Source organism: Phallusia mammillata, chromosome 5 (assembly GCF_965637545.1).
Source record: "Phallusia mammillata chromosome 5, kaPhaMamm4.hap1.1, whole genome shotgun sequence".
In the NCBI taxonomy this organism is placed as follows: domain Eukaryota; kingdom Metazoa; phylum Chordata; class Ascidiacea; order Phlebobranchia; family Ascidiidae; genus Phallusia; species Phallusia mammillata.
The window spans coordinates 2,055,715-2,065,465 of NC_137256.1; the positions used below are offsets into that span (position 1 = coordinate 2,055,715).

The 9,751-nt window shown below is 36.5% G+C and overlaps 2 protein-coding genes across 3 annotated transcripts; both read right to left on the bottom strand.

Moving 5' to 3' along the window:
• Window positions 1-80: 80 nt before the first annotated feature.
• LOC145229944 (uncharacterized) lies at window positions 81-5,877 on the bottom strand. 2 transcript variants are annotated; one of them, XM_080095287.1, is made up of 12 exons: window positions 5,654-5,877; window positions 4,887-5,010; window positions 4,436-4,656; window positions 4,192-4,267; window positions 4,001-4,094; window positions 3,283-3,391; window positions 3,035-3,161; window positions 2,555-2,613; window positions 1,924-2,494; window positions 1,470-1,604; window positions 654-780; window positions 81-325 (listed from the first exon to the last, which is right to left on the bottom strand). In XM_080095287.1, the coding sequence occupies exons 1-12, from the start codon at window positions 5,791-5,793 to the stop codon at window positions 117-119; spliced, it is 1,992 nt and encodes a 663-aa protein (XP_079951413.1). In that variant the 5' UTR covers window positions 5,794-5,877; the 3' UTR covers window positions 81-116. The 2 variants fall into 2 exon arrangements, with proteins under 2 accessions (XP_079951413.1, XP_079951414.1); XM_080095288.1 differs by lacking the exons at window positions 3,035-3,161; window positions 3,283-3,391 and having other exon boundaries at window positions 2,555-2,609.
• Window positions 5,878-5,999: 122 nt separating this feature from the next.
• Window positions 6,000-8,791, bottom strand: LOC145229945 (uncharacterized). Its single transcript, XM_080095289.1, has 4 exons — window positions 8,694-8,791; window positions 7,686-7,849; window positions 7,207-7,292; window positions 6,000-6,756 (listed from the first exon to the last, which is right to left on the bottom strand). Exons 1-4 carry the CDS (start codon window positions 8,708-8,710, stop codon window positions 6,658-6,660), a joined length of 366 nt encoding a protein of 121 aa, XP_079951415.1. The 5' UTR covers window positions 8,711-8,791; the 3' UTR covers window positions 6,000-6,657.
• Between the last annotated feature and the right edge of the window lie 960 nt (window positions 8,792-9,751).

A 9,751-nucleotide genomic window follows, 5' to 3' on the forward strand; every position in this document is an offset into this window, starting at 1 on the left:
AAATTTTAACAAGTTAACACTGGATTTTTTTCCTGATTTTTTTCTGTAATTGAAACTATTGTTTAAAACAAACTTGGCAATCAATTCCAGAAAAGTTTTATTTCACGCACATGACATTAAATGTCCGCAATCTCTTCAAGAGCAAGAAGTTCAGAATCGGAATCCGTACCCAAAAGATTTTGTGTCACAAACAGTTCATCATCGGATGGAAGCAAGAATTTACATTTGAGAAGATACGAGCACAAATTGTCAACTGGATTTGATAAAGTGCTTCTTGTTGGAACATTAGGATTTGTAATGGCTGATGGACCACTGCATTTTTTGTCTGTTTGAACAAAAAAAGTCGGAGTGAAAGAGTTGGTATGCATATATCCAAATTTACTTCTTTAACATTGGTCTTACAAGTGCCACAAGTCTGCAGTGTCTGTAGTGTTTCAAAATCCAAACTTTTTATTGATTTGCAATTTCATTATGTGCACAAATGGTTATGCTCTTGCAAGACTTCAAAAGGTTGAGAAAAACTGCTTTACTCACTAACAAATGAGTCCCACAGTAAACAGGATTTAAATGCATCAAAAGTGTTACAGATTTTTAGTAGCCCTTGAAGTCACATAATTTGCTTTGTGTTTTAAAACATAGGTAGAAATGCAAACCTTGGTGATGCTTAGGTAGTTTAGCATTAGGTACATTAGTCCAAGGAACAGTATTACTAGAAATGATTCCGTGGGGTTGTTTTCCACTGGAAGCAATGTCTTTCAAAGACTGTCCATTGTAAAATATCTGAAATAGGTCAATTGTTAAAAACGAATTGATCACTGTAGATTTAACCAACAGGCATTTCACTAGGGATGGGCCGAGCCGAGCCAGAACCCGAGTACTCGGTACCGAGCATCGCTGTTTTTAATCGGTGCTCGGCCGAGCAGTTGCACAAACTGAGCCGAGCGTTAAATTTGCATTTTCATGCCCTGCTAACTAACGTAAATAGTGTTCTAAAGGGTGTCTATGAACAAAAACGAATGATTTTTCAAATGTACTAGGTGGAAAAAAGCCTACTTTATGGGCATGTACAGCTTAATAAAACACCGCCGGTGACGTAAGAAATCTTGTAGAGCTGAAACGTAGAAAGGGGATTTTTGTGACATCATAATGCACCGAGCGTTAAAGTGAGATGCTCCGTGCGCGACCAAACAGAACATTTGCAGTTTTGGCACATCCCTACATTTCACGGTAGCTTATTGTCATAAGGTAGGCAATATAGGAGCTCATTGTATTGAAGAGAAATCATTTATATGATAAACAAATCTACTTTGTGATTTAGAACCTACAACAAGGACAGGTGTTTTCCTACCCTTTGCAGGGACAATAATGATCTGCTTTGTTTTTGCCACACATTTTGCAGAAAACAGAGAAAAAGCAAGTAAATTTATTGCTTAAGTGTAATAAACTCAATTCAAAACACATTTACAAACCTTGGAAAATGCCTGATCTTTTGAGAAAGTCAACTTGGTCACAGCATTTAACCATGATTGAGGGTTAACATAAATGTCATGATCAGTTGATACAATTAAACCAGGGTGAACCACTGTAGCTGCATAATTTGTTCCCTAAAATGTTCACATATTAAAAGTTACATCACAGACATAACCACAATTCAATATTTTGTACACATAAAAAACTACGTAGAAATTTATGACAGGTAATTTTGTTCAACAGGTATATTTTGACCAAAATATATTTTGACCAATTAGATTGTTAAAATAAACCCTAATTTCTGATGTCAATTTATGTTGGCTGCTACATAATTATGGCAGGAAAATAAATTGGCCAGAAAAAAACTAATAAATTTTGGAATAAGATATGTGACATAAAATTTCCTTGAGTGGATTTATTTAATCTGTTGTAACTTTATGACACCAATCTTACCTGAACAGAACAATGTAAAACATCTGAACCTTTTGAGACGAATCCTCGCTGGAACATATCTTTAAAATCCAAAGGCCTGTCTGAATCAGTTGCAGAGAACTTTACTTTATTAGTAGGCTGAAAAACATTGGTCGAGTTTGTTGGTATTCCACTATTACACGATTGAATATCAAACTTTGGTTGGTGCAGAAACTGTTGGCTTGTTCCTGGCTGGGTTATAACCGAACCAGAACTGCCAGTGCACAATGTAGGAAACTTAAATACAGAAAGTGGCTTGAGGGGTGAACTTTCAGGACTGTTGCCACCACAGTCATCCATGTCATAGTCTGAATAGTCATCATAACAACTGGGCGAGGTTGTGTTTAGAAGGTTGGGTTTGTTCACAAATGGCTTGTTGAGTGTCTTTTCACTCAATGCTTGTTTGGTTTTCGAGTAGGATTTGTCTGGTTTTGTTTTGTCGTTGATTCCAGAATTGATCTTTTGTGTTGCATGTGTTTTTTGCATTACACAGATAAGTTTTGAGTTGTATTTCTTCAGAGGCAACTTTGGTTGAACTTTTGATATTCTGTGCCTGTAAAATTATATACTTAAACTTTTGGTGGTTGCTGTTATGTTTTAATTCATAATTTACCTTTGTTTTACTGATGAAAGAATGGATTGACTGGATTGAATATCTGAGGTAGTTTCTACCTGAAAAAAAATTACCTACTTACTAAATCGGTTACTATGACATTTTTTGTTCAGTATGGAAATCAAGTGGTTATGAGAGGTTATGCGAATTAGACTAATATTGCTAAAATCCAATTTAAATTAAGGAGGTATATTATCATCTAGTACTTAAACTATAGACAGTCACCAAATTTATCATTAAAAACTGCATTTGATTTATCCACACATTACTGTTTTATCTCAGCACTATATACTGTGTCTGCTCATGCACAAGTTCACTGGCAGTGACAATTGTTTTCGTCATAAGTCTGAATACGAAAAAAAGCAATGGCAAATGTGTGTTAAGTTATGGTATTCTTAAAGTCTGTGTCTTGTGTATCTAAGAAACTTTTTGTTAATAATATTAAATGTTATCAGAACAAATATTTACTTGATAACCAACCTTGTCAAGGCTTTCGCTGTTTCTTGCTTTTGTTAATTCATTATTCATCTCCTCAAACTGAACTGATATTTTTTCTAGTCGCCTTTTTCTTACTTCCTGAAGAGCGTCGAATTCTGCTTTGTTTTCCCTGTTTTTATATGGTAAATTACCAAAATAGGAACAATATTTTACAACAGTTGCACAAAGACTCTAATGCATCTGTCATCAATATTATAAATCCTAATGTTCTTTCAGCTTAAGTCTGATACCTTTCACTTTCCTCTGAATCACTGGATAAGTTTTCTTCACTTTTTATGTCAAACTTTATTTGATCAATCCTTTTCTTCACATCTCCATGAAGCATTTTATCGGCCTGTTCTAAAAACAACTAAATAAGTCAATCCGATACATCAACCATAATTGTAACACTTAAAATAAGTAGATATGCTTTTACATGTAACTGCAATGAACATTTAAGTTTCTTTTTACGCAAATTTTTGGTGTGTGGATGTTTCAATGTTTTAACCCAGGGGTGCACATCCTTTTCGCTAATTTGTCAGCATCGCCAATCCATATTTCATCTAAGGCTGCTAATCACCGGCATGTTGTGGTTTTATTTGATGCACAGATTGAGCTGCACAGTGTGAAAAACAGTCTTTAACTATTTATGACATCATAATTCATCTTGTAACGCTTGTGGCACCTTTTTTTCGCATTGTTTGCACACAATAGGCGTACAAAAAGTCTGGCACATATAGCTACTAGAGCAGTTTGAAAATCAAAATATTTAGCAAAAACGTTTTATTTCCTTTAAGGCCACCAATCCATATATTTTAATAAACATGTTCAAGGCCACACTAACTCGTCGCTCTGGCCGTATGTGCCGATCCAGCCGCAGGTTGTGCACCCCTGTCTTAACCTTACACTTGCAAGATAAAATTGCTTAACTCGAAAATAGGCACATGACACAATTTGTACATTATTTACCAATATATTGATGATTGTCAGATTTGATGAGAATAGAAATAGATGAAAACTTGGCTTCAATTATGTTTAGTGATTCCATAAGTTGACGGTGTTTCTGAAAAATACCTTTGCTGAAACATATGCTACACCAATGGTTTACAGTGAATTTTGACCCAAAGTCAATTGAACAAATGTGATATGGTAATTGTTACCTTGGTAACTTTGGGCTTATTTTTACTTCCAAGTGGTTGACTTGCTGAAAATGCCATTTTGTTAAATTGGGTCCATCTGTAAAAAAATTAAAATTCAACAACAGACAACAAATTGAAGATGTGCTTCTATGCAGTCATTTGTATTTTGACCGATCAAAATTTAAAAATTGTTTCATCCTATGTGTCATAGCTTTTCATATGTTCAAAAGCGAAATAAATAAATTAAAAATAAATTCATTTGTACCTTCTCTTTCGTTTTCTTCTTTTTCGTTTGGTGAAACTGGTTTCTGTTACTTTTACAATTTCATTTGGCAAAACTTGTGAAAGACAGTTTCTTTCAAATGCTGCAGGATTCTGTTGGTATTTCTGTGTATCTGGAATTTCTGGTTGAGTCAGGTACAGCATGTTTGAGGCAACGCTGTCAGGGGAATTGTTCATGGACTTAGATTCTGTTCTTGGGAAATCCTGCATGGGGATAAATTTAAAATATTATGGTATATTGTACTTTACAATATTGCCACTTACATCAAATTTTTAATGGCAAAGTGGTAAACAAAATAATGTCTCATATACAAACGATACTCACTGAAATTACATTTATTAGTGATAATAAACAATAAAGGTTTCATAAATAACATTTTAATTTTATGGAAACATAAGGTTTTACAGAATCAGAATACACTAAAACTACATACTTCACAAAAATCTACAGTGGGTTTGGAACTTTTAATGACAGCCAGCTCCACACTAAAGTCAGACAGCATTGTTTCATCACTGTCAAAATCCTCACTTGGTTCATTTGCACTTTTTTCAGTCATCCTGTTAAGCAAAAAAATGATGTTGCAAAGGCTATACAGATGAATCTGGTTAATAACATAATTAATTGGTCAAGATTGTTTGCAATTAACGTATGGTGACACAAATTTTCACAACAATAAGCTACAATTGGGTTTTACAACCTCTATGCAATTAAGTGGATTATGCAAGAAACTGGACTCTTCTGTGTATGTGCAAAGATAACCTTGTGATTAATTATTTCCTGCTTTACTGCTAAACGGTTGTAGGTCAAAACGGAATGCACTGTCTGCAGCTAACTATTTGGTTTAACCCAGTGGTTCTTAACCTTTTTTCTTTGCTGCACCCCTTTCAAATCACCAACCAATTTTTGCGCCCCCTGGTTTTTTGTATTTATTTAGAATAGACCTAATCAACCTTAATGATTCAGCATCCCCGCACCCCCTAGGAACAGTTCTTGCATCCCTTGCGGGGGGGGGGGGGGGTTCGGGGGCGTGCACCCATGGTTAAGAACCCCTGGTTTAACCAACGAAACAATGGTTTTCACACAAGTATATTATCTTGTATAAATATATTTTTTATGAATTACCAAACAACAAACATAACAGTTTTTTTTGTGCAGCATAATGTAGTTGTTACAAACTATATCGGACAAACTTTTACTTACAGCTGATTAAGAAGATTTCCCAGCGGTTGTGACAAAGCATCGAACATATCACAATCAGATTCGAAATCTTCGCTCTGTTTTACAACTTGCCTCTCGCAAACTTCTGATAAATTGTCACTAATTATTGGTTCTACTTCCATTATGCTTTCTGGGTTAAACTGTTACACAGAGACGGCGAAAAAACTTACAATTGCAGAACGCATTTCTTTTTCGAAATCCCCGCACACCAAATACGTACTTTTAAGGTTCACCTGTGGTACACAAACAATACTTTGAAATGTTTTTTACTGTTTTTCTTTTATTTCATGAGCTTTTGGCTGATGTGAAAATTCAAAACTACAGAAAATGCTGAAGCATCGAGTGTTTAATATCTACAGCACAGTTAAAACAAGTGTATAAAAAATAACAAATTCAACGCGATAAAAAGTGCAAGCCTTGCAAGAGGGTACAATTACATAAAACTGAAATGAATGAAAAATAACTTTCCGCAGAAGTCCAATAATACCTCAGATTTAGTTTAGTTGGTATAAATCGCTATAAAGTTATCCTCAGGAATTCCGTGAAAAAGATAAAACCAGAGAACGCAAATTTAACAAAACAAAAATCTTTCAATATGGGGAAGCCACAATGTGAATTAACTGTTGCCCTTGAACGCAACAGGGGTTGTGACTTTTTCGTGACACTTGTCACTGTTAGTGACAGGCGTCAGTGACAGGGCTGGAGTGTCACTAAATCAGTGACAGAGCGTCATTGAATCAGTGACAGGGTGTCAAAAATAGTGACAGAGCGTCAGTAAATCAGTGACAGGGTGTCAGTAAATCCGTGACAGGGTGTCAGTGAATCATTGACAGGGCGTCAGTGAATCCGTGACAGGGCGTCAGTAAATCAGTGACAGGGCGTCAGTAAATCAGTGACAGGGTGCTAGTAAATCAGTGACAGGGTGTCAGTAAATCTGTGACAGGGTGTCATTGACAGGCTATAGGTGACAGCCTGTCACTGAATTATCACAACCCCGTCTCCTTGAACGTGGTAACCGCTATTCCATCAGCTTCTGCGACTGTTGCAATTGTGTCATTGTTCATTTCCAAGTTGTCGTTAAACCCCTGTCACAATTATTCCACGTTATGTTACATAGGCACTAATAGTCTTACGAAAAATAAATTAACTCCAAAAAACCTTCATGCATTTTTTGTTGAAGTGTCTGCTAATACATTTAACGAAAAAATCCAAGATGTTTCTTAAGCCGAATGGTGGGCGACGGGACTTTAAGGGCAAGAGGGGTCTTGGTAGGCCTACACGTAACAAATAAGCGATGGACGCGTGGCCATGTGGGGATTTTTTATATTGCAGAATGTTTCAGGTTTTTATTGTACAGTAAATAATGTATGCCTTAAATGAACATGATTGTTTTTTACATAAGTTTGTGTCAAAATTTGTCCCATTTTGCAAAATGTTCTGCCGGCCCCCAAGAACTGAATTTACAGTTTTGAATTATATTAGGTCTTTAACAAAACGATAAAAACCTCAAATCAAGTAAGGCCTAAGAGCCTCACCCTGTATTTGCTGGAAAATGTGAACTTCTTTTTACGCATTTTTTCCTTGCTGTCAGAACCCTCACAGCAACAACCGTAGCATATACCTGTTTAACAAGCAAATTGATAAGATTAATACGATAGTGTTGTAAATAAGTTGACACATATAAAAACTGTAGACTACTTATATGGAAATCGTCCTGAACCAACGTATGCTCATTAGACCTATAGACGATTACAGTTGTGGATAAGCATTGCAAACTGAAACTTCCAGCACACTTAGATCAGTCTGTGCTTTTCGTTATGCAACGGTGACATATATAAATCGATTTCGCCTATATAATGGCATCCTCAGGCTTTGTTGAAATACATTGACAACACAAACGTCAACACATAACACAAACGTTTCCTGTGTTAAAGTGAGCAAAATTGTTTATTTCTCTTCAAGTCCCATTTAGTCTCGTTTGATTACTGTTAAATATGAAGTAAAGATCACTTACCTATGAACAGCAACAGAAAAACGGCCGCGGTAAAAGCCACTATGGATACAAAGAAGGTGATGTTGAAATTGTCGGCAAAAATTTCCTTCTTTTGGATGTCGTTAAAAGTTCTCCCGGTTATTGTGAACAAATACTTGTCCGCTTCAGTGGTGAAGTTGCGTAATCTGAAATAAATTAATTATAACGAGATTGTAAAACCGTAATTGTAACGATAAACTTATTATAATGAGGATATTATTGGGGATGAACATTAATTCCGATAAATGGGATCAGCGCGTCTGTGCAGACCAGCGATTACGGCACACTCAAATTTAAATCATAGTACGCCAGGCCCATTGAAGGTGTAATACCAAATCAGCCTGTCACCAAGCGTTCACCAATTGTATATTACTAAATGGAAATAACTGGCCTATTTTTTTTCGTTTAGTTTATTTGCACTGAAGATCAACAAAACCAACAAGGAAATGTGAACGTGTGGGGCAGCGATAGACTTTGTGGTCATCGTGTCAGCCACCCCTTACACGCGGTTAGGTAAACAGAATTTCGTCACAAAATACTTTTTTGAAAGCAATGTTTGTTATTTCAGAGAAAAAAAACCTCACCCATAATCAACCCTGTCTTTTAAGGTTAACTGTGTGGCAGAATATAAGAAAAGCTTTTTAAAACACTACAAGTTTTGCTTGAGCTGGGATTCGAACCCACGACGGGAGTTTATGTAGTAGTATTGCCTCACAAAGTTTTTCAGCAAACGCGCTTTTAAACAACAACAAAAAAATGCTGATGCAAAATATCGGCGAAAGATTGAGAAGTTCTTGCCATACTTGTTCAAAGTGCTGATTGTTCATTGGCTGTAAGCTTTTCTGTTACTCTATAAATGCTAGAACACATAGGTAGCCACCGTTACATGACATGCAAAAAACTAGAAGCAAGCATGGCGTCTGCCGTCGACGTCATGCACTATAAAGCTTCTTTTAAACGTCACAATACTCAACAACAATGAAAACTCACATTTCGCTGAATGACATCTTGAAGCTGTACTTGCCTTATCAAAACAGCCAAAGCATCGCAGAAATTTTGTCGAATGTAACAGAGTTTCAGGCAAGCGCCCGCGTAGTTAACAGGAAGAAAAAGCCATGATTGAAGAGCTGGCGAGTCACGAACCTTTACAGGGGATTCCCCTACTAGTCGAGGAAGTCAACGAAGCTCTTTGCAAGTAGCAGCTCTGAGTCCCTTGAATCGTTTGCGCTGGTTTGATAAATTGAGAGATTACCAACAATGAATGTCAGAGTACAGTAGCTTAGGTAAAACTTGCACCGCCTGTGCGTGACGTATAAAGGTTACTTTGGTATATTTTGGCTCGATTCAATTTGACTTGCAAACACATTGCATTGGATCAAACGTAAACATTTCCATAACGTTCATCCTGAACTCTTTAAAATATTCAGGTCATCCACTAATCAGTGTCAATTCTTGCAGGAAGAATTGAAATGAAGTTAACGAAGAACCTAAAGCACAGTGCACGTTTTAGAAGTCCCAGGCTTCAAGCAAAACTGCTGTGACACAAACAATTTACCATTTACCAGAGGGGATGACAGCTTTAGCGCTGGTTGAATCTGACACAATGCTGAAAGTAAACGAGGGTGACATTTTAACAAGTTAAATTTGTGTTGAGAAAACTGGCACGTTCGGTTTTCAAACAAGACAAAAGGTTTGCACCAAAATGTTGTACATCAGACGCGAATACCAACGCCTGACCTTTCACCTAGTAAAGGTAACACGCGGTTCAACCTTCATATGACCTTGACGCGTTTTTGCGCCTTAACCACGCATAGCAACGACTATCATATTGATGTTCCGGCTTGTGGCGCTTAAAAAATGTTGTTCCGACATCGTCATTAAGTATTTTGAAGGTTAACTAAAGGTCAAATCCAAATCCAGCACTGGGCCTGTACAGCTGGCTTTCCGCTATGCACAACCAACTTAAACAAATTTAAAAAATGAACGAATAAGTTAAATTACAACGACAATAAGGCAAAGAGTTGTAAGGCTGGTTAGGGTTAAAGTTC

Coding starts and splice junctions, on each gene's coding strand:
- LOC145229945 (XM_080095289.1), bottom strand. Junction 7,293..7,685: donor TTTTCTGTTGCTGTTCATAG/GTAAGTGATCTT, acceptor CTTGTTAAACAG/GTATATGCTACGGTTGTTGC. Junction 6,757..7,206: donor CATTTTCCAGCAAATACAGG/GTGAGGCTCTTA, acceptor TAATTGTGACAG/GGGTTTAACGACAACTTGGA.
- LOC145229944 (XM_080095287.1), bottom strand. CDS start 5,793: ATGGAAGTAGAACCAATAATTAGTGACAATTTATCAGAAGTTTGCGAG. Junction 4,095..4,191: donor ATAAGCCCAAAGTTACCAAG/GTAACAATTACC, acceptor GGTATTTTTCAG/AAACACCGTCAACTTATGGA. Junction 2,614..3,034: donor ACAGCGAAAGCCTTGACAAG/GTTGGTTATCAA, acceptor ATTTTTTTTCAG/GTAGAAACTACCTCAGATAT.